The sequence below is a fragment of the Sphaerodactylus townsendi genome, linkage group LG02 (assembly GCF_021028975.2).
Source record: "Sphaerodactylus townsendi isolate TG3544 linkage group LG02, MPM_Stown_v2.3, whole genome shotgun sequence".
Classification (NCBI taxonomy): domain Eukaryota; kingdom Metazoa; phylum Chordata; class Lepidosauria; order Squamata; family Sphaerodactylidae; genus Sphaerodactylus; species Sphaerodactylus townsendi.
This window is the reverse complement of record NC_059426.1, coordinates 129,148,747-129,173,579: the sequence shown is the minus strand read 5'-3', so window position 1 is coordinate 129,173,579 and position 24,833 is coordinate 129,148,747. Positions and strand designations below refer to the sequence as shown.

Below are 24,833 nucleotides of genomic sequence, written 5' to 3'. Positions count from 1 at the left end.
ACAAGCCAAAAAGTATTTTTGGCTATCCCCGTTACCCCTGAAGGCCAAAAGAGCTTCAGAGGCAGTGGAACAGCTCTCCTTTGCTGCCTCTGGAGCCCTGGCAAGCATCAGGGGCAGCCAGGACAAATGCATGCAGAGATCAGCTGAGCTGATCCTTGCATTCTCAGATGGGAAATTTTTCAGGTTTGGCTTTAGAAAACCCTCCAAATTAAAAAAATGCTGAAGAAGCCAGCAATGGGTTTGGGTTTTTTCCCCAGTTTTTTTTTAATCTGGGTCTTTTAAAACAAAATCCACCCCACCCTTAATAACCAGCATCTTGAATCGAAAACAGACTAGCAGACAACATAGCTCGTTCAAAATGGGCAACGTACTTCCAGAGGCTAGCTCCTGACAACAGCTAAACTGCTGTATTCTGGACCAGTTGTAGTATTCAGATTCTCTTCAGGGGCAGCTCTACATACAGCATGTTGCAGTGATCCCACTGTGATGTTATAGAAGCGTGGATCAACATGCCTTGATTGGCTGAGTCTAACTAACAAGAGACTTCACAAACCAGATGCAGCTGATGAAGGTGTTCCTGGCCACCATGCCAATTTATTAACCTGCTCTGAAAAAGCCAACAACTCTGCATGTAGGACAAGTGGATTGAATCCATATGCAACCTTTCCAGCCAATGTTACCTATATCTTCTCTGGATATAGCTTCAATGTGTTCTGTCATAGCTGCTTAACCACAGCCTCAAAGCACTGGTTCAAAACCAAGCCAGCATACCTGAAGTGAAATATAGAACTGGATGTCATCTGCATATTGTGGATACCCACCCCAAAGCTCCAGACAAGTTCATTCAGCAGAAAGAGAATAGCACCCTGTGGCACTCCACAAGACAAATCCCATCTAGTTGATTATGAACGTCCAGTGGAATTTTTTTGCAACTGGTCAGGCCTGGTATGAGCTCAGATTAGTTAATTTTTGGATTTTTCAAATCCTCTGGGACTTTATGTATGGTGAGTGAAGTTCCAGTTCTTTATATTTTTCACATCCACAAAGGAAACGTGTCTCATAGTACCGATAAAATGGTTAGGCTGCTTTTCTGCTGCAGTAAATTGGCAAGCCCCATTCCTACATTAACTTCCTTATAAACATATGCTATGTGTGAATAGCTGGTATTCACTTTCAGGTATCACATTAAGGCTCCAAAAGTAACAGGTTCCCAAATGAATAAAGTTAATTTTGAAGCCTTGACAAGCTGTCAAGAGATAAACACCAGCTGCCACCTGGTGAGGGAGCCCTACCTTATGGAATGTTTGTGACATACAAGTGATGAGGCATTGAAAAAACAAAACAACTTTGTCCTTACCTTGTCAAACATCAGCACAGGAATTGTACCTGCATGAATGTCAGGATGTGGTTAGTGTGTGATCTGTCCTTGGGAGGTGGCTGCCGGCTGCTTCTGGCTTTCTGCCTGGGAGGGGGATTTTTGCTTGTAGGTTATCTCTACTTGCCTGTGTGAAACTATGCTTTGTTTATTCTGTATTGCTTTGAGTATATGCTTTGTTTATTCTGTATTGGCAGGAACATGAAATGCCACTGTGTAAAATCTACCATCAGAGGTCTGAGGCTCTCAGACCTCGCATTGCCTGTATCTGACTATGACTGCCAGCACAATAAAGAACTGAGAAAGGTTACTTTGGCCTGGACTTTGCTAGTTCGTTACAGGGATCCTACAACTACCACTCAGCTGAATGTTTGGGATGCTCTTTGACAATCAGACCAAATGAGATTTCAAATTCTATTGAAAGAGGAAATTGCAATCACTTTAAAAAACTTTTATCACTTCAACAGATATTAAGGAAATTGCCCCTTTCTATTCTTTACTGCCCGTGCTTGTTGCAAGTTAGGTGTCCTGGCTGTCAAACAATTCGAAGCAGATAATTTTAATAAAACAAAAATTGCCATGGCAAAAACTTTTTTTAAAAAAAACATTTTACACTGGCATTTCATGTTCCTGCCAATACAGAATAAACAAAATGTTTTTAAAATGTTTAAAAGTATTACAGTCCTAAGGGGGATATACTGGAATACTTTGGTGACAACAATATGCAGATTATGCCAATAGCTCAGGCACAGATTTGGTAAATTCCTGGTACTTGTGACTAATGTCTGAAAAGGGCTAAACTAAAAAATTATTTATGGTTGGTTCACACATTAATTACTCTTCATTTGCCTCTGCCTTTTCCAGAGGGCCAGTTTTTCACATTTACAGAGGCTTCAAAACAGCAAAAATGCTGTGAGTAGTTGTAGTGCCAATCCATCCATAAATTCCCCTTTTCAATTCGGGAAAAAGTTTGTCTGTGTAATCAAATCCCAGGGTGTCACTCTAGCTGGGGGCTCCACAAAGCCAGGAGAGATTGTCAAGGTCTGTCAGGTCTGGTCACCAGCCAGTTTAGATGTCCTGCCCCAGATATCTAAGCAGCAATTTTCAATATGAAAAGCCTCAAAAACTGTTTGAACTTTGTTCTGCTGCTGACTATCACAGATGGAACATGGAGGACAAAATCCAAATCATCCTGCCCAATGCACTGAGACCCACCCATTTTGTTCCTTGGAGTCAGCAGACCTTCAAGCACATCACTGGGGAGGTCTGCAATTAGGAGTACTTGTAGAAATTAGACACTCTTTCACAAGCAGGAACATTGATTGATTGAAGGAACTGCATGGTTGGATACACGTCATGGTATCTTAAACAAAGGCCGTTTCCGCACGGCCCTTAAATGGCGCCCTGGGAACAGGATAAACGCCATCCCCAGGGAGCCATTCGCACAGGCGGCGCTCCCCCTCCCCCAGGGCGGCGTCAGGCCGCCCTGAAAAACAACCCTTTAAAGGGTTGTTTTTCCCCAGACAGCGTGTTCCCGGCGGCGCGGTGCGAACAGCACCGCCGGGAAAACGCTGTTTCCCCTCCCCGTCCCACTCACCTTGTCCCCGTCGTCGGCCAGCAGGCCTGGAGGTCGGCCTGGAGGTCGGGGGCAGCGTGGGCAGGGCTTCGACGGCCAGCAGGCCGACGACGGGGACAAGGAGAGTGGGACGGGGAGGGGGGAAGAGGCGGCTCCATGCGGAGCCGCCTGCCGTCTGCTGGCCTCTCCAGAGGCCGTCCGCATGCTTGCATGCGAACGGCCTCCGCCTCCACGCGTGCAGAATTCTTGCCGGTGTGGAGGCGCCTCGACGGCCGTGCGGAAACAGCCAAAGAGAGCAAGCTTTGCTAATGTTGTAACTTATGCTTTTTCTCTATTTTGCTTTTGTAGATTTAAGACTATTGATTCTCACAACTGAACCCATACTTTTCCCTAGCTCCTTCCCTTTTATCCCATCTCTTTTCCTTTTACCTTTTGAAAACTTGGAATAAGGGTTATACATTTTATTTTTGCTGTGAGCATAGACATGTCCTGGATGCCTCTTGGGCAAGCTTTGTACCAAAAAGTCAACCTGCTCCATGAACAACAGAAAGTAGTACAGACAGCTGATTCGATTAACTAGTTCTGTGCATGAGGTGGAGCGTTCCCCATCATGGTCCCATAGTCCCATAAAGGCATGTTTGCATATGAGGAAAAGGAATACACACAGACTCTGCTCCTGAGATTAGCCACCTTTTGTGTATTAATAATGTTTACTTTGGTCACAAGTGCTTTAGAAAATCATGCATGATTAAATATTATACAGTTATTTACACTCAATAAAGTATAGTTACAAGTTAATAATCTATCAAAGTTAACTGAAATAGCAGCCAGTTTCGTAAGAAGAAAACTTGAAAACAGAATCTTACAAGTAGATTCAGAATGGACTTTTTACAAATGAAAGTACAAAGTAATTTATTAACACCAAATTACTCCAAACAGAATATACATACAAATGCTGGAACACAAAGTTCAAATACCACTATAAAAGAGCAAATATTTTGCTCTTTAAAAATAAATTATGAAATTTGTTCGAAGGCAGAGGTTTAAACAGAGGTTGCAAATAAATAACATAAGCTACTTAAGATCATAAATACTGCCATAGTGTATTCAGTCAGTCCTAATACAATTATAAATACAAGTGGGGGACCTGTATCCCCTTCCTATTTCTTCTTTCCCTCCTCCCAGCAGCCCTTATATCCTCTCCTTCTTCCCTGACTGGCAATACAGAGGGCATTCATTTCTTAAAGATACCGCTACTGCTTTCTATTTTGTTTTTAGATTTCAGATTTTTTTGTGTGAACCTAGTACTTTTTCCAGGTTTGTAAAAACATCTATCTTGCCTGTTCATGGCTCCAATCTCTGGATATAAATATCCACAGATAGATTGTGCATACCCAAGTGATTTTCACAACCAAATCTAGAATCACCTTTTTGCCATTTTGAATGCTACTTGTCCAAATAACTAATGCATTGCTAAATTCACAGCAGTCCATTAAATTAGTGTTAATTTTTATATCACCCTTATTTATTTAAAATATTTCTATGCCACTTTTCCTGGAAGTTCCAAGTGGTTTACAAGAACACATGGCAATGTTTTAGCTACATCCATCCAATGAAATGGATGTCACTAGAATTTGTCTACATGAATAGCACAATTTATAACTATCATTTGCTTGAATTCATTGCAGAAATGCTATTCAGAAACTAAGAAGCTAAGTTGATTTTTGACTGGCAATTTGGAATATGACCAGGGAAGAAACAGAAATGCACCGGTTTCCCAGCTCATTTCCCCCATGGGTCACCATGGTGAATGCCTCAATGAAGCAATTCTGCAATTAGAATGTAATATTCCCTTACATACTATGGCCCCTTCCACACTTACAGAGTAATGCACTTTCAAGCCACTTTCAAGCCACTTTGCAGCTGGATTTTACTGTGCAGAATAGCAAAATCCACTTGCAAACCATTGTGAAAGTGGATTGAAAGTGAATTATTCTGCGTGTGCAGAAGGAGTCTAAGGGAGCCAAAAGAAAAATATGATCCTAGAGTCAACTTCCAGTTTCTAAGTGAGAAGAATCTCTATCTGAATGAATAAAAATGTATAAAGGTACAATTTGTCCAGAAACTACTGTTGTGACCTGTGTCCCAAATCTGAATATGGGATTTTGCATAGCACACTGGCAGTAATGCTGGTCACTGGTTCAAATGTCAACTCTGCCACAAACTCTTTAGATGGCCTTAGGCAAGCAGTTTTGTTCAAACTGAGTCTCCAGTCAACCATATGACAATAATACTGGCCTAGCTGTATGATAATAAAGGCAAAACACTTTGAACACTGAATGCACTCAACACATTCTAAATATTACTATTCATACTTAGGAATCTAACTCATGGGAAAGATCTCAAGGCAACAAAATGCATTTTCCCCCGTTAGGATTATGGACATAATCCAGTCAAGGATTAGACATTTCCAAGTGCCACAAAAATGAGTGGGAGAGAAATATGCCTGAGCTTCGGTATGGAAAAGTCAATGTACAATGCTACATATAGCACGCTATATTTCTACAAGGGTAGTACAATCAGTGCCGTACCAAGGCTAAATTGCACCCGGGAGCATGACTGGTTCCCCACCACCACCACCCGGCTCCCTGCGCCCCTACCGCGCTTTACTTACTGGCACCAGGGAGACCAGGGGAGGGTGGGGCTTGGATGGTCGCTGCCACAGCAGGCTGGCTCCTGGGCTGGCCTGCACCACGACGCCCCGCCTTCCCAGCCTCCCTGCAGGCCAGCTTCTGCCCTCCTCAGGGCCTGGGGAGGGCAGGAGCTGACCTGCAGGGAGGCCAGGAGAGGGGCAGGGCTCGGCAACTGGTGGATGAGGCGCATGCCATTTTGTTATGTGGGGGGGGGGGGTTTCCCGGCACCCACCCATGTGACAAAACAGCATGCGCCTGGGGATATGGGATACCCCATTTCAGACACCCTGTTAGTCACATGCTGAACTCTGCCCAATTAAAATGTATGGGATTTGACTTTACTGGATTTTGTCTTATGGTTACATTGTTGAAGATATACATTTTGAAAGAATATTGTGAAGACTTTGAACCGATTGTTTTGTAAACCAGTATTTTACTCCACATTGTACAGTGTTACTTCATTTTCAGATCTGTGCTCTTTTAGTAGTTGTTTCCACAATGTATTTTTTAAAACACAAGTGGTCAATATTTATTCCTTTACCAAGAAATTATGCGCAAGATGACAGCAGACTTCCGGTTCTAGAAATGGAGGTGTCTGGGGAGTTGGAACTTCAGGCATTCTTCTTTGGCAACGAAATCTGCTATGAAGAGAACAGCTGTGCCTACTTTAAAGGAATTCTAAACTATATTGTTAGAGCCAAATTAAAGGCAAACTATCTAAAAGGACATGCATATATCCATGATTATCATTAATACACAGAATAGGATAGCATGAGTATCTGTTTAAAATCCTTCTGCCGCTTTGCATATGCTCTAGCACATCAGCCTTTCTAAAATTAAAAGGCTTCTTTCTTTCTTTCAACCTTCTACAGGAGAGCCCCTTGGCTTGTTAGCTACAAGCAGTCTTCATGTTCCCTGCTATCCAGTATGTGGTTTCTTTGAATGCTGAGAAGTTCTATTTTCTTGTGTGCCTGTTTAAGCTTCAACTTCAAAGCCTCATTGTCAGCTGTTAAAATGTTTCTTTCCTAAAAAACAAAAATGGATGTCATTAGAACAGTGTATACTGAAAAAGTTTCAGTGTTTCCATTCCTACTTAGCAGGAGCACTTGCTTGACTGGCATCTTATTCTCCAGGTCTATGCACTCAACTAGTCCCTAAAATATAACAACATGCATAGTAAATGGATTGAAAGGGACAAACAATGTCTGCCTGGGATGGGATCCATTATCACTGCTGTAAGAAAATATCTATTCCCATGCTTTCATGGGCAAAGACAGATAATTTTTTTCCTATAAGGGAACATCTCTATATTCTGATCTTCAGCTCACTTGGCACATCTACAGTTCCATAGAAACAAGAAAGGTAGTGAAGATGAGTGGCACCCCTAAGAAACCCAAATTAAGGTAAATGGCTCCGCCCAACAGACCTCCATGTCCATAAAATACCTATAGGTATATTGGCTCTTTGCTTGTGTCAGCAGTGTGCTTGTGGTACAAGGCTGTCCATCAACTGAAATAATTTTAATATGTTTACATTTTTAATCAGACTATTGGTATTAGTTAGGGAGCCAATGATTGATTTCCTTAAATTCCACTTCGCACACTTGTTATCTTTCATTAAAAAGTCAGAATAGTGCAGTGGCAAACAAAACAAGTTGTGAAGGAGTCTTGGGCTGTGCTGGATTGCCAGAGGAAGTGCAGCAGAAATTTGGTGGTGCAGACAAGTAGGGTACTGGAGTATAGAAGGGAGGAAGTGGGGTTTGTGCCTCCAGATCCCTCAAGCTTCAGATGTGGAGGGGAGAGGGATTTGCTCACCTGGGTTTTAATCTTCCCATCAGGGCAATCCCTGTTTGTCCCTCACTCAGACAAGCTGTCATCCATGATAACTCCAGATAAAATCTTGCCAGTGCCATCAACTCACTAAACTAGATGATGTTCTGTTCTCCCTCAGTCCTCCTCTTCAGATAACATTCAGCCTCAGAACTTTTGTAAAACTTACAACATGATAATGTAAGTGAAGTGCTTTAAACAATGTTATATAAATGCTACATCGTTATTCATCCTTACTCCATTTGTCTGAACATCTCTTACCTTGAAAACCCTAAGGAGTCACTGTAAGTCAGCTGTAACTTTACAGCAAAAAAATCTTTTTATTAGCTGGTGAAATATCAGTGAGTTAAGCATGGGCTAAATTTTGGTAGGTAGTCAGCGAAAGAGAGTTCACATAAGCAAATAAAATATTTTGGATACTGCTGTGATATATTTAAAGTAATTTCCATTAATAATAATAATAATAATAATAATAATAATAATAATAATAATAATAATAATAATAATAATAATAATAGTTCATTTCATTATTACTTTACTTTGTCAAAAAGAACTACTTTATTCCAAACTGGACTCCTTACCAACCTCAGGAACGTCTTTCTGATTTTTTCACAGTGTGCATTAGAGCCTGCCTGGGAACTCTTAAAGACGAACAAAAAAAGAGGCTGTCTGATGTGTTATGAGCTACCATTTAAAATCATTGTTTCAGAGTACCTGTTCTAGCTCCTGGTATGAAGGTTTAAGAATAAATGGCTCTTCCTTAATTTTTTTACTGCCTTCCTTGTTTTCCCACTTTACATAAGCCTTTTTACGGCTAAGAACTGGGCTTGGGCACGGAGACACTGGAGAAGGCTGGAGAAAAGTATTTTCAGGCGGTGCTGCTGGCTCCTTCTGTTGTCTGTTGAGCCCATCACCAGATGCCAGAACTAGGTCCGTCTGTGTGCCTTTGTGTACCATAGCTGGCTTTAGTCTTACTGATATCTTTTGAGCCGACACACCCATAAGCATAATTGTTCTGTCCTTGCTGTCTTCATTGTGCTCAACTATTTCTCCATTAGGAAAGGGAAACCCTCCCTCCTCCAATCCTGTTGGAAAAAGCACAAGAGATTAAATTAACGGTAGTAGGGAAAGGAAAAGCAGTCCCGTGATTAAAATAATCTACACATTCTGCTGGAAGCTGCAGCTCAATGGGCAAAGTCAATGAAATGTTTTGTTGGAATTTCCCAGAAAGCATTTCCCAGAATTTGGTTTCTGACCATTCTTTTCCCCTTTGTCACTATAGGCAGTTGTAGCCAACACTCTGTAAGCAGCTGAGGCATGATTTACGTAACAGTCCTCCAGTTGCAACTTACTAGTTGTTTCCTCACTTATGGTAGCCCTCCTGGCATTGATTACAGTCTGTGCCTCCTCCCACCCTACAGGCTTCCTGGGGAGGTGTGGTGTGTTGTTACTAAAGTTCAGGAGGCACAAGACAATTTTTACATGGGCTTTTAATGGGATGTAGGCTACAAGAATACTCTGGAGGTGGGGGAATTATTTGGAGGGTTTGTTGTGTATGTTTTCAATTGGGATTTATAATAATATTTGATACTATACACCACTGTTGTGAAGATAATGTATTTTGTTTTCTTGGAATATTTATATCATTCCATTTAAGCGTACAAGAACAAAATCTTAAGGCAACTAATAACCAAAAGTAAATAAGCATAGAATATAAAGACCTAAACTAGAGAAATCATATCTGTCTTGAAATAGAAGATAATTGGTGTCAACTTGTCTGATGACGCAGGGATTCTTAGGCGGCAGCAATCTTACTTTTAATTTGGGTCAAACTGGAGCTAATAGAACGATGAAAATAATTTCTATTACTGGATCTTAAAATATCAACTGAGGGCAAAACGGGATGGTAGCTAATTCCTCCAGTCCATCACCGTTGACCCTTAGGATACGAGAGATGGGTTTGGTAGGACTCTTGAGATTGGGATGTATGAACAAGACACGTTGACAGCTGTATTCAAATATAGTAAGGGGGGGTTAAAAGCATTATTCAACCGCACACTACTTCACTTTTTACCCCTTTAAATAGCACGTCAACAATACAATCAGCAATAAAACATAAAAATTGCATTGGAGGGCTTGAATACGGTGAGTAAAGGAAGGTTCAGAATTGTGTCCCACAGCATAAACAACCTGCTGAAGTTTTGCAAATCCTTTTACGCTTAAGAAGGAAGGGAAAGGAAGTGGAAAGGAAAGGGGGTCAGGATTAGTAAAATGGCTGACAGAAACAAAATGGGTGAATATATGTTCAGCTTCTCAGTCCAGCAGAAAGCATCATAAAGTTAAAGGTTATGTAAAGTTCAAGTGACAGTTAGGCTTCATTAAAAAAAAGAAGAAGCAAGCACAGATCTTTGAAGGGATTGGTGGAAAGTTATGGACCAATCGGGGGCTTGTTGCCGAGGCAGGATAATGTATCCAATGTATGAGACTGAGCCTAAGCTGGAGTTGGGAACCTTTATATGTAACCTCCTACTCTGGATATTATTCTTCTGTAATGAGCTGTCTGAAGAGTAAGCTGTGTGCTGTATATAGATTTGAAGTGTTCTGTATAATTAGAGTAGTTTTTATTTGTAGTCTTGCATATCTTGCAACTTATTAAGTAAAGGCCTTCCTATGGAAAGAAGAACATGTCTGAAGAGTGTTTATTTCCATGAGTGAAGAAGGTTCCTGTTGTGTGCAAGAAGACTACACCACTCTCTCCTTACCACGAGTACAACAGTTGCGTTAAATTACCTTTGCCAACATAAACAACCTGCTGAAGTTTTGCAGACCCTTTTACACTGAAGAAGGAAGGAAAAGAAAGTGGAAAGGAAAGGGGGGGGAGGAGAGAAAACAAGATGGACCAGAAAAAGTAACATAATGTTACAGCAACTACATTTAAATGCTCAAGCTTGGCCAGTTGTGGAATTCTATTTAGGCTACAACTGATTGGGAGTTAGTGTATATTGACTATGGAGAAAATGAGAGAGTTACAAAAGAGGAAAGATTATCACCTTTCAGGTTTTCAGCTATTATTATGATAAACACATTCAATTAATTAGGAAATTAACCAACAAACATTGGCAAAGGGATGGAGATGTTGGATTGTAAGCAACTATTATGCCAAAACATTTCATTACTGAAACTTTCTAACCGTGGATGTGCTCCTTCAGCCCCATGGGACAGAGGCTAGATGCAAGGGCTGATGCAGGGCTATTATCCACTGGTGTGGCTTTGGATCTTCGCTTACATTCAAATACAACCAAATCTTTGCACTGCTTGTGACAGTTCATCCCACAATCTGCAAATAAAAACACAAAGTTAATTAAAGATGTCAGAAATCAATAGATCTATTCTCTCATCTCCTATCATCCGAAGCATATTACAGAATCCCTGTGTGCAAGTACATTGTAACAAGCCCTCTCTAATATGCTTTACATGGTATTACTTATAGAAGAGAAGAAGAGTTTGGATTTATATCCCCCCCCTTTCTCTCCTGTAGGAGACTCAAAGGGGCTTACAATCTCCTTGCCCTTTCCCCCGCACAACAAACACCCTGTGAGGTGGGTGGGGCTGAGAGCTCCGAAAAGCTGTGACTAGCCCAAGGTCACCCAGCTGGCGTGTGTGGGAGTGCACAGGCTAATCTGAATTTCCCAGATAAGCCTCCACAGCTCAAGCAGAAGAGCGGGGAATCAAACCCAGTTCCTCCAGATTAGAATTCACCTGCTCTTAACCACTACACTACTGCTGCTCCTTAGGGCTATTTCAAATAAATATTTTTTATTTCTACAAAAATATAAAAAACAAAAGAAAATGGAATAATCAAATGTCATGTTTTCAAGGCATTTCCAAAACAAGAATCGAATTATCCAGTAAGACACTCAAAATCCAATTTCGTATTGAAATTACATCAAAACATATCAAATTCGCAGTGTTGAACATGTATACTCAGAAATAAATTCAACAGGTATGCTTAGGATTGCAGCCATGTACACTCTTCTATCCAGGTAAATAATGTGAATCCATGGAGCACAGGTTTTTCACTCCCCTTCTGATGCAGCTCAAAATGTTTCCCCCAAGAAGCAGGGCTGTCAAGAACCACTATGCCCCCCCCCCACACACAAAGATTCTACCTGCCCCCCCCCGATTCAAACAAAATTTCATAACAAATCACTTTGCTGTTACCATGAATCTATATTAATAAAAGAATCAATCTGCCTATCCATTTATAGCAGGCATAACTCATCAGAGAATAAAGCTAGAAGACTCAAAATTGTCTATCAAAACAGATAGGCATGAGAACATTCTGGCCCAGATGAGACAGCCACCTCACTTGCTATCTGCAGGGGGGTCTCTGTTTGTATAAGGCCGTGGTGGCGAACCTTTGGCACTCCAGATGTTCTGGACTACAATTTCCATCAGCCCCTGCCAGCATGGCCAATTCGCCATGCTGGCAGGGGCTGATGGGAATTGTAGTCCAGAACATCTGGAGTGCCAAAGGTTTGCCACCACTGGTATAAGGCATAACTCAACAGAAAATAAGGCAACATGTCTGAAAACTGGCCACCAACCCCAGAATGACTATGGATGTTGCAGTGCCAAAAATGATGGGAACAGGAAAACCTTCAACCTGGTCATCTTCACAACAGGCAGAATAATAAGAAAGCTTTTAAGCAACCTTTCATGTGTCTCTAAATACTCAGATCCCTGATCAGTAATGGGAGGTTGCTGGATGACACATTTTCAGCCAGACCTACCTCACAGGGTTGTCATGAGAATAAATGGCTTGTGCTTTGATGTCCCATTGGGGAGAAAGACTGGACAGGGCATTTTTTTTAATAAATCTAATTTTAATAACATTAAAAAGATTGTCAGTCATCATATAGCAAAGTAGCTTTTACAAAGGGATATTAGATCTCCACTAATAAAATAATAATTATAAACCAGTATCTGACTTCTGTTCCACATGTGCAACTACTACAATAGATTAATGTTCAATTACCAGGCATGTAAAGGATGGAGGAAAAGTAAAGCACCCTTTTACTACTTTATTAGATCATGGGGAAATATTAACTCCCCTCTTCTGTTCATAAATGTTAAAGTTTTGCTACTATACTGCTATAAAGTACATTCTGTTGCCAAGAAGGATACAGATGAGAAGGAGCTGAGACCAGGTATTTTTAAAACATCATTTTTATGGGGCTGCCGCTTGAGCTGTGGAGGCTTATCTGGGGAATTCAGATTAGCCTGTGCACTCCCACACACGCCAGCTGGGTGACCATGGGCTAGTCACAGCTTTTTGGAGCTCTCTCAGCCCCACCCACCTCACAGGGTGTTTGTTGTGAGGGGGGAAGGGCAAGGAGATTGTAAGCCCCTTTGAGTCTCCTATACGAGAGAAAGGGGGGATATAAATCCAAACTCTTCTTCTTCTTCTTCTAAAATCTTTTAAAATTTTCTTGAAGATCTCTTTGGCACTAATTATTGAACTAATTCTCTGCTGTTGTCCCAACTCCTTTCCATCCAAGCCATGAAAATATTGTTTCTTCTTAAAGTGTCTACCAAAAATAAATAATAGTTCCTTTTCTGTAAAACTCTTAAAGGAATCACGATGATGACCTATCTTGATTGCTGATATCCTGTGTGTTTCCAAAATTTGATCTGCTATTTTTTTAGAGTAGAAATAGATAACAATGCCTCTGCACAGTCCTCTTTCACTTTTGGATTTTTTGATTGACTCATAGACTTTTTCAATCTTTGATACCATTTACTCTTCTTTGATCAAATGGTTGGTCAGGAGGGAGGTAATTTTCTTATACAACTTCTCTTTGTTTGATTTGAATTCTCTGTTACCTTTCAAAGTTTCAAGGAATTCTCTTTGATTTGATATTCCAGTCGAAGAATGGTTAAATCATGTACTTTAACGTCCGAGTCCACATCTTGTTTTAAAGTTTTCACTTCCTCTTTGGTCTTTTTCACCTTCTCTTCTATTTGTGCTGTTTCTGAATCGAACTTTCATTTCCTTAATGACCTTTATAAGCTCAGACATCATCTTGGGAGTACTGCTATTAACAGAGTCTTTCAGAGAGTCTACTTCTGCCTTGAGACTTAGCATCCTGGCAGATATGCTGTTACCATACTGCCCTGGCATAGCGGGAGGGGAGGGCAGTGCTTATTCACAGGTACCCCTGCTATGTGCCAGCCTGAAGGGTAATGCTGGCGTTGCAGAGATGAGGAGCCCATTTTCTGTCAACAGCCAGGTCTACCTACCAGAAACTTCCAAGAATCATTTTCCTGTTCTCATGCTCTCAGCTTGCTTGCCATATCAGAACATTTTCAGTCCACAGCCAAGGAAGAATGTGTCCTCAACACGATACAGTAGCCCTGCTGAATGCATACTCATTTCCAGCCACAAGAAGACTCCTGATGTCAATGCCTCTACTGTATCTTCTGACCACCTTACAAAGCACTCTATTGTTTCTCAAACAATCCATCCAAACACCTCCCAGAGACTGTCATAACATTCCGCAGAGGTAGTTCTTCACCATATAAATACCCTACCCCCCAAAGGGCCAATCGCTCAGTGCAACTGACAGCTTTCCGGCTTTGTCACAATGTCCCCTGGAGCAAAACACAGGGTGTTTGGCTCTTAACCCTGGATCTTCTTCACACTGCGATCAGGTCATATTACCCTGTTTCCCCGAATATAAGACATCCCCGGAAAATAAGACGTAGTAGAGGTTTTGCTGAAGTGCGAAATATAAAGCATCCCCCCAAAGTAAGACATAGCAAAGTTTTTGTTTGGAAGCATGCCTGACGAACAGAATACAGAAATATAAGACATCCCCTGAAAATAAGACATAGCACATCTTTGGGAGCAAATATTAATATAAGACACTGTCTTAAATTCGGGGAAACACGGTACTCATATATCCAATACCCCTTTCTATTCCAGACCTATTTTCCAACCTATTTATATCTTACATACTCTCTGTGTGTGTTTATTGCATTGAATCAAGTGCTTATGAACCTCTTATCCCGACAATAAAGATTGTCAAATTTGCATTATATTCCTCTCTGTGGATTTTCTTCTGAGAGCTGATCTTTGTATACACTGGTATAAAAGATTCTTTACCTAGCCTCTTGCAACATTAATAAGCAGTCTGCTCCAAGCTAATAATCCCCACTGTATTGACATACTGTGTCTCCACCTTGGGTAACATGCTATTAAGATTTGTGGTCATCTTGGGACACAGAACCCTTTCTAGTAGATGCCATTGTCCACTAGATGCCGCTGTTTCCACAGTTTCCCAATGTTTTCAGTAGTTTAATGCAGGGATCAAATTCCTCTCTCTCACTGGTTATTAATGGGCATTTTCCCACTTCAAAAAAAAAAGCACTGAGGCAAACCGGTCTTGTTTGAATCGGTGTTTTTGAGCGCGAGGTTGTACTCCCCACTGAAGCTTCTGCCCCTCAAACAATCCTCAGGCAGCAGCCACCAGGATTCCCCACTTTGAAGCTGTGGAAAGCACATTGAGCTCAGGGGCTATCCTGATTGGCTGCTGCTGCTGGGCAGAACTTTTTAAAAACTTTTATCCACATCTGTGCGAGCATGCGCACAACCATACCCGGAAACGGGGAAACAGGCGATTAAGGGCAACCTGCATGCCTTCGTGTTTTCATATCTATCCCACCTGAAGCATTCACATGAAATACTCTCCCATTACTAGCACTTCCTGATGGGGTGAAAATACATAGCACTGGAACTGGTCCTTCTGTTAGACGTTCTTCTCCATGCCACGAGCTGCTTAGTTCTATGAAACACACACACACAAAAATCATCCCTGGGCGGGCTCAAACCGGTAAGCTCTTGCAGACCATCACAAACACCTAACAAACTGAGCCACAGCTCCCCTTATGAATGAAGGTGGGGAAAAAGGCATGTCAAGGCATAACTGACTAACACAGTGAAACGGGGAAATGAAGCTCCGTTTCCACGTCCTGTCATGTTTTATGCTGGCTCAGTAATTCATTCACTGCTGCCTCTTCATTCACAAATTCATTCACCAGCCAGACGTTGCTTCGAATTGTGGATCTCAGCTTCACGTTTTTTAAAAAACAGTGAATGGAAGGTGTTTAAACTGTGCTGGGGACAGAAACTGTGGGGATTCATGGTGGTGTGTTTTGAGTAAACCCGAATGACAGTGGGACCAGTTGCTTTCATGCTGCTTTCAGCCCAAACAGAAGAAACTTGTCCTGTTCCAAAATCCACCCCAATTCCTTCATACACATAAAAAAAAGACTCATCCCTGGTGGGACTAGAGCTTTCACATTGCAGCTCAAGCAGACAGAACACTGCATTACCTAACTAAACCAAAGAAACTCTAATAGCAGATAGAGAAAAATACTAGGCTTTCAGTTAGTGCTCCCTTGCATTGCTATATAAATGACCCTACGTTGCAACGTGGGGTCAAATACACGTTGATCTCTGTTCCCCGAAATTAAAAAAGGGTGCGTGCTTGCGCACAGCCTGCTGCTTCCTTATTGGGCAAAAGGCTCCACGTCACTGCCAGGGGCGGGAAACTCAAACTCGCAGTCACCCCCCCTTCCCCACCGCCCCGCGCTCCCCGCGGGTTTTTCCAAAAGGCTCTGTTCCAAACAGAGCCAAAAATGACGTGCGCTGAGGGGGCGCGAGAGCGGCAGCATCAGGGCTGCTGCACTGTCACCACCCCTGTAGTGGGGAGTGCCGCTGGACCCTGCGTTACATGGCAAGAGTAGCGTGCAACAAAAGGTAAGTGGGAAAACGGCTAATGTATTTCTAGGATGGTTTCTTTTCTGATTTTGTTTTGGCAGCCCACCAACTGAGAGGGGACTAAGATCTGGATTTTTTAAAACCTTAAAACACCTATCTCACTCTGATGCCTTGTCTTCTGGAAATATATTTTAGTACAACCTTATTTAGAACATAAGAACATAAAAACAAGCCAGCTGGATCAGACCAAAGTCCATCTAGTCCAGCTCTCTGCTACTCGCAGTGGCCCACCAGGTGCCTTGGGGAGCTCACATGTAGGATGTGAACGCAATGGCCTTCTGCGGCTGTTGCTCCCAATTACCTGGTCTGTTGAGGCATTTGCAATCTCAGATCAAGGAGGATCAAGATTGGTAGCCATAAATCAACTTTAAATCAAATTTAAATTCTTTTTCTACATTCTGCACATCATTTCATACCTCTTGGGGAGATCTCCTGATTATTGTCGGGCTTATCAGCAGCAGGATATGAACTCCTCTTTCAGTCTCTTTATTTCCTCATTCCATCCATAAGGGATACACGGTTTGGATGTTTCCTCCTGATGCAGATCAATAGCTCAAATTGGAAAAGGTGGTGATTATCACTAACTCCAGATTACCACTCAACTCCAGTGGACTACTACGGTGAGTATTACCACGCAATGCTACCTAGAGGAGATTGCTTCAGGAATACATGTGGCTTCTCTGTTTCTCTCCTTCATCCAGAGAGATTTATGCAGCTCTTTTCAGAACTGTATGCTTGAGCTTTGATGCCTGGCAAAGCTACAGCAAAGCCACGCATAACCACACAGTGCCACATTCTGTACCAGAAGTCTCCCATCTTGAAAATAAATAGGAGGTATGGAAAAATTAGATGGAGTGAGAGAGAAATAAACGAGAAAATTGAGGAAAAGAGGGAGAAAATTAAGGAGAAGCAAAGGGAATATTGTTGTATCTTGCTGCAACACACTATCACTTTGCAAGATCTGGCTTAGCTGTGTGCAAGGAAAGGAAGATGTTAAGGACAGATTACTGGATACAACAAACTTGTTTGCAGGCTGAAGACTGGCAAAACAGTAGCAACCATCCGTCATACTGACTTGTTTTGGAATAGATGGCAGCTAACAAACTGAAATTTAATCCCAACAACATGGAAGTACTGGTGGGAGATGTTGACCCTATAATAAGATATCTTCTGGATGGGGCTTCACTTCCCCTAAAAGACCAGAATCATAGTTTGCAAGTGCTCCATGACATGGGTCTCCTGTTGGATAAAGAAGTGGCAGTGGTTGTTCTTCCTGGTGTGCAGGAGAGATCTTACCACTGTGCTGAATGCCCTGATAAAATCTAGGTTAGATTATTGCAATGAGCATTACATGGGGTTGCCCCTGAAGACTTTCCAGAAGCTACAGCTGGCACAGAAGGCTGCCTGAAGTGGAGAATAGAGACCAAATCACTCTAGTCTTTTTCCATCTACTCTGGGTTCAATTCAAGGTACTGATACTGACCTTTAAAGCCATACATGGCTTGCAGTCAGCATACCTTAGGAATCACCTTCTTCTATATGGACATATGTGACTGCTTATCTAGTCGTGGCCCACCCACCCTGGGTGGTAGGGGACAGAGGGAGAGAGGAGAAGGGTTCGTAATCTGGTCATGGCCCACCCACCCTTGGGGGGCAGGGGGCAGGGTAGAGGCTCTTCTGTGATTTCCTCTTCAATTTCATGCTAGTCAGATGGAAATCCAAGAAACTGCCTTCATTGTCATAATGCCAAAACTCCGGAACTGCCCTCCCCTATTTTCAGCATCTTCTATTGTTGTCTTCTGCAAACAGGTGAAGACTTTTTGTTTTATTTGGATTATTCCCAATAACTGTTATTGACATTCATCCTTGATTTTGTTGTATTTATTTTTTAATATTTGTGTGTTTACATGTTAGGTGTGTTTATATGTTTGACTGAATTATTTTATATATATTTTACTTTAAATGGTGTTTTACTGGTTAAATGTTTTAATTTGTTTATGTTTACTGCTTTATTTGGGGGGAAAGGTTACACAGTAATATTTTAAACTAGCGGGGCCTGGACACACATTGCTGTGGCTTATTGTGGTGAAATGGGAAAGGAACAGTAGCAGCAAATCAATTGCAGAGGCCAGCAGTACGAGCTCATGCAAACATGCAGCCTGATACTGTGCGATGTCATTGATGTATGTGCCTGCATTCCTTGGGGGGGGGGGGAATGGAAAGGCACCCCTCCCACACATGTAGGCTGGCTGGTCATGATCCTTTACCTGGGAGTAAGTTTGGTGGGTGGCAATGGGTGTCACTTCTGAGGAAACCCTCTGAGGGGTGTGATACAGTCATGCAAAGTATGTCACGGTTGCTTTACCGAGCTATGCGTGCCTGGTTTTCTTAACTGTAACCGCAGTATTCAGGGAATCTAGGGTGCCTGGGCCCTCCGTCCTGTCCCTTGCATGTCGCCCCTCACTCTCTTCCCTCCCTCACTTTTCTTCCTTTGCATGCCACCCCTCCACCTCCCTCCCTTCCCTTTCCCTCCGCTAGGGTGGGTGGGTCATATCAAGATGCTGGGCCCCCTGCCTCCCCTCCCTTGCATGCCACCCTTCACTCTCTCCCCTCTGTCACTTCTCTTCCCTTGCATGCCTCCCCCTCCGTCCCTTCCCTCTCCCTCCCTCTCTTCCCATGGATACACCCCTCCCCCTCCCTCCCTTCCCTCTCCCACCATTGTGTATGTGTATTATTATGTGTTTCACTTCCCACTTTCAGGTTATTGCCTATGTGCTTTTTCACTGCTCATATCTAGCCCATCTGAGCCGACATTCTAAGCTACACAGACATTCGGGGTAGCCAGTTACACACAGGCAGCTGCATGGTCCTTCACCATGGGTATGGGAAAAGAGCGCATTTTACCTGGGCCAGGTGTGAAATTTCAGGTATGTGAACAACTAAAAACACTCTCACCTGGCTGACTACAGTGGCTGGGAATTTTCAGAGGAATTGGCCCAGCAGTTACTGAGTTATACTACCACTAACAAAAACATTGTTAGCTTTTTATATGTATACATAAACAAATAAGAATGTCACTTGCCTTTACACCTATATCCTTGTTTAATAACTCCCCAAAGCTGAAATTGAAGCAGAAGAAAAAGAAATATTATCATTCTATATACAACTTAAGGCCGTCATATCTTTTGTCAGCTGCAGTCCATACTCCATTCAACAAAACCATCTGAAGTGGATGACCACCCACCCATATGTTCAAAGACCTTCTACTTTTGTCAAAAGCAACTTTTTTCTTATTAGCAGCAGAAGGATCTTCGAAACAAGAAGATCAACAAGGAAGATGAGAAGTTATAGCCACCCACAATACTATCTTCAAAACTAACAAGATCTAGGTCTGATTGTAATGTAGTCTCCACTTGATACTTGTTTGTCTTGGTAAATTACCAGCAAATGTTGGTAGATTCCAAAGACTAAGACTATTTTAAACACAACCAAGCTATGAAATTCAGGGAACTTGTTTTGATTTAAAAGCAGCACTAATACTGGTCAGTAGGCTTCCTAGGAAGAGATGATGACACTCCATGTTATACCCAGGTGTCCTCAAGCACCTTGCTTCTCCCAACTTAAAAATGGCATAGCTGCTGTATATTAAATGGTTATACCATAGGATCTGAGTAGCCTCACTGAAATGTGCAGGGCATCAGTTCTGACTACCTGTACTTATGCTACTTTCATATTAATGTAATACATACAGTAGTCACTGCTCCGATGGTTCTCCAACTGATCATTTCAAGCCTTCTTAAGAAAACAAGCATTGCAGTAATGCAAATACTCTCATCCATGCAGCCCTCACCACCAACCTGGGGAGACTTTTCTGGCAGTTATTAAACTGCACAGAATAGATTCCTACAGTAGAAAGAGCCTGCACAATGCGTATCTACACAATAATACAAAGTGGATGAAACCCAGACTCTTGAATCGTAATGGGGGTGGGTAGAGCCATATTTAGATGTTACTTCCTCAGCTAAGAAGATACATTTGCAAAGAATGGGTATGAACAAATGAATCTTTGTTTAAATATTTTTATGATTATCTTTCTTTTGAGTATCTCAAGACCTTGTATCTCCTTTTACAAAACTCTAGCTCTTCTGAATCTCAGTGAAGTTCTCTTTTCTAGACTAGCTGACAATCTTGGGAGCTAAACTTGGGGCCTTATGGATGTAAAATATATCATCCCCTATTTTGGTAGCATTAGAGGCATTGCCTAGAGACAGCAGTATTGTCAGCTGACTGAGAGCAGGTGGGAAGGGAAAGGGAAAGCTGAAGACAGGGGAATATGTTAAGATCGATAAAATGAAGCAAAGAATGAGGAAAAGTTAATTCACCCATAATAAGAAGCCAACTATGAATATATGCAATTCTCAGTGTGGCCCCATTTGTGGATACTTAAAACTGGAGTCCGTGGCCATGGACTGATAAGACAGATCTTTCTACAGTTCTGAGTAAAGCCACGGGTCTGCAGAAAAAAAAGAAGAAATAGTGTGAGGAGAGAAATAAAGGTGTGAGATGCCCCCTGCAAGTCCTTACTGGTTCCCCACTGTGCAACTGCGCCGAGCCTGGCCAACACCACTCAACTCAGCTAGGAGAATGAAAAGCTGAAGAAAGGGGGGCAGATAAAGATAGGTTGGCTGGTGGGTAAGAAGGAGAGAAGGAAGCAGTAAAAGGGGAGAGGCTATAGGGGCTTTCAGGGAAGAAAAAGAAGAAATAGTAAGGGAGAAGAAAATGACAAGTCCCCCTCAAGTCCTTGCAAGTCCCCTGCCTGTAATGTATATAATAATAAAAATGACTTATAAGAATAAATGTCATAGCAGCTAGAATAAACTATGCTAAAATGTGGAAATTAAGGAATGTGCCCTCAACAGAAGACTTTATTCAGAAGTTAATAGAATATGTTAAGATCGATAAAATTTCCAGTTTATTAGAACATCATAACTTGACGATTTTCTTACAAACATGGGAACCATTGGTCAATTATCTGGTATATGAAAAAAATGGTTTCTATTTCCAAAGTATTAAATAGTTGATTTTTTCGCTTTTCCTTCCTGTATAGACTCTACCTCTCCAATGGAAATTCTTCTTTTCTTTTTTTAATCTACTCGTGTGTAATTGAAGGATAAAGACAAGATCAATTACTTACAAAGAGGGAAAATATTAGAAAAAAATATGAAACAGACTATAATGTTAAAGATAAGCTCCACAGGTCAGTGAGTAAGATATATGTTAGATTTCTCTTTTTATGTAGTAAATAGTATTAAATTGGTGTAAATATATGTACTTTATGAAACTAATATAGGAGACAGAACTTTTAAGAAATATAAATCATAGTTGGAAGTTTTCTTATATGTATAAATTTCCTCAAAGCAAGGACTGAAATATATAGAAGATTCTATGTTTGATGAACTATGTTAGCAACAGAATGTTACAGTTGTAATAAGCAATTTTTAAACACTTGTGTATTAAGTATATGAATAAATAAAGCATTTATAAAAAAAGAAGAAATGTCATAGACAGTACTGCACAATTTACTTTTAAAAACATGATCCCCCCCCCATCAATCACAAACACACACATACAAACATCCAAGCTTACAAATCCAGCACAGTTGTCACAGAATGTGGGCTTTAGGTAAGTGGTCTCCTGGAAGTTGTGGGAAAAGCCGAGGCCTAATTTAGAGTAAATTGAGCTGGCTCTCATAAAGTAAGCTGTTATTTCATCCCTGCTAATCAGGCCTTCCCTGCAAACAAACAAGAAAGAGAGTCACAACTGAAGCATAATCTTTCTAGAACAAGGAACAGTTAATTTTCTTTCTCCACCCCCACCCCATTCTTTCCTACCCAAATACCTAACAACCCAACAAGGTAAATGCAACAATTCATTTTTAAAGCAACAAATATATGCAACCGTATAAATAAACGTGGGCACGTGTGTGTGCTACACACATACATGACATGATCCTGTCAGGCAGGTAGCAAGGGCTGCAGCTGCTCATCTAAAATTCAGCATAACAGCTAAAGGAGCAACCTTCACAACTGATTCTGAACATGCAGTACAATTAACGAAACAAAGAAAGAGCATGGGGAATAATTCAAACCACTGTTACTTTCAAATTGCTCTTTACAATTTCTAATGCTGAGTTAGACAAGGAGCAGAATTGAAGGAGGAGGGGAAAGGCACAACAGGAATTCTCTAAACCTACAAGAATTCATATTCTCTTGTTTTAATGTTAACCCTTTGAGGCAATGGATTGAAAAAACAAACTTCACCTCAAGAGGTTCACACCTGCACCTTAAAAGCAACCTAAGAGAGGACCCTTCTCTCCCTGTGTTAGGCCATTTCCACAACAGTGCCTCAGGGATTGCAAAAACACCGTCCCTGCAGCGCTGTTCGCACAGCTGCCGCTGCAGCAGCATAGCAGTTCTGTGCTTTCACCCCCCCAAACAGCGGGGAAACGCTGCTTTCTTGACATGCTCAGTAGAGGCCCAGGTCTTTGAGGAGAGAAGCAAGCGTCTTCCTGCCGGCTCCATGTATATCTGGCACTTGTGATGAGGGCACCACTTTCAGGGGCTTCTGGTTTGTTTCATTTATCTACCTTTTCTCCCTACGAAGCTCTGTTTGGAGGAAGAGACATGCCTATGCTGCCCTCTGAGCCCCAGGGGTTGGAGGGCAGTGTGGGTGTGTCTCTTCCTCCATCCAGATCTTCACAGGGAGAAAAGGTAAGTAAACAAAACAAACCAGAGGTGGCTCTGTGCGGAGCTGCCCCTGTAGCCCGTGGCAGTTTCGCATGAGACTGTACGATCAGTCCCAAGACTCCACCAGCATAAATTATGCTGGTGGCCAGCCTCTTCTTCCGCCCATGCGGAAACGGCCTTAGAATTCATTGCCAGACCAGGCCACCAATAACCTATTGTATGTGGGCTCAGAATATGGAGGAAAATAGAAATGTAATTCTGTCCAGTTTCCCACAAAAGTACGACACATTTGTTTTATGTTTGATTGCTGACACAATAATGGAAGCCTGCCAATTATCCCAGTCTACCCAAGAAAGGCCCCAATTGCTTTTCAATAGTTAAAAATGGTAAAAGACACTCCTAGTCATAGCTAACTTAAACAGCAAGAAGCCTGAGAATAGGAATGACAGAGGGAAGTGAGCAATGGGCTTCAACATGAATTGGCATTAGGACTGGTGATGTTTAATTTCTTCATAAATAATTTGGAATTGGCAGCAAGTAGTAAAGTGGTCAACTTTACATAAGATACCAAATTATTCAGTGTGGTAAAAAGCTGTAAAGAGCAAGAGAAGGATCCCTCTGAACTGGTTATCTGACCAACAACATGGCTTGGCGATTCCAGTGAAGACTGTACAAGTAACACAGCTGCCTCTGCCTGATGGTTCATATCAGAACAGATATGGAGACACATTTCATGATCAGTAATAGCATAAGTTAAGTATTAAATTGCTAAATCTGCAACTCCATAGACCATCATTTTGGATCTTCATTCCCTGGTGATTTAGCAACAGTCTCTACCTCCAATAGAAGACCTTCTCTGGTATGCTAACCATCTTTCAGTAAGGTTCATATGGTTTATCAGTTCAGAGGCATAGCTGGGCCAGAGTGTGCCCGGTGCACACTCTGTGTTTTCCACACACATCCCTCCGCAGCACCCTGCCCCGCCCCACTTACCTTACTTTAGCCTGGAAAAGCGGCCTGTTCCCTTCAGGCTGAAAATGGCCTGGTGGGAACTACACTTCCCATGAGACCTTGGGGCTTGCAAGGTCTCCTTGGAAATGTAGTTCCCGCCAGGCTGTTTTCAGCCTGAAGGGAACATGCCACTTCTCCAGCCTGCACTATTTCAATAAGGTAAGTGTGGGGTGCTGCGGTGGGAGGGGAGGTAAGGGGGGTTGCTGTGGGGGGGAGGGATTTTCCTCCCCCCCCCCAGGCATGTGCCCGGTGCAACACGCACCTCTCAGCCTCCTGGTATCTATGCCTATGCACTGGTTCCTCCATTTCCGACAAAAAGAAGTGAAGGTACTCCAAATGTCCATTATAGTTGCTAGCCAAGAAAAATCAGGTTTTTTTAAAGATAGCATTGTCCTAACCAATAGTTATTGTGCCAGATAACTGTATAATACCAGTTTAGTACCAGAACTGGAATTCATTCTCCCAGCTCAGGATTTCTTTTATTTAACCACGAACTAACTGTAGTTGGACTTTGAAGAAAACAGTTTTGTCCTTCTTGTCATGCCCACATTTGAGATTGGTGGCCAAGAACTCTGGTAAAGCACAGTGCCTGGCTCAGCACTCAACATTCAGACATAAGTTCTGTCACCAAACGCTTTGAATAAACTGGCAGTCGAATGGCCAGATCAAACACTACTTTGGAATCAAACTATCCCTTCTTAGAGTGGGTGTGGCTAATATGTGGCTAGATTGTCAGGCAATGATCTTTGCAGTAGGGT

At 42.0% G+C, this 24,833-nt stretch overlaps 1 protein-coding gene across 1 annotated transcript in view; it reads right to left on the bottom strand.

The window, feature by feature from the left end:
• Positions 1–3,628: 3,628 nt before the first annotated feature.
• RASGRP1 (RAS guanyl releasing protein 1) overlaps positions 3,629–24,833 on the bottom strand; it is a 79,635-nt gene continuing 58,430 nt past the window's right edge. Inside the window, exons 13-17 of the mRNA XM_048486507.1 lie at positions 21,965–22,109; positions 19,401–19,437; positions 10,664–10,810; positions 8,188–8,558; positions 3,629–6,669 (exon numbers count right to left, since the gene is read on the bottom strand). Of these exons, the coding sequence (XP_048342464.1) occupies positions 6,538–6,669; positions 8,188–8,558; positions 10,664–10,810; positions 19,401–19,437; positions 21,965–22,109 (832 nt within the window). The 3' untranslated portion in view covers positions 3,629–6,537. The remainder of the gene's footprint in view (positions 6,670–8,187; positions 8,559–10,663; positions 10,811–19,400; positions 19,438–21,964; positions 22,110–24,833) is intronic.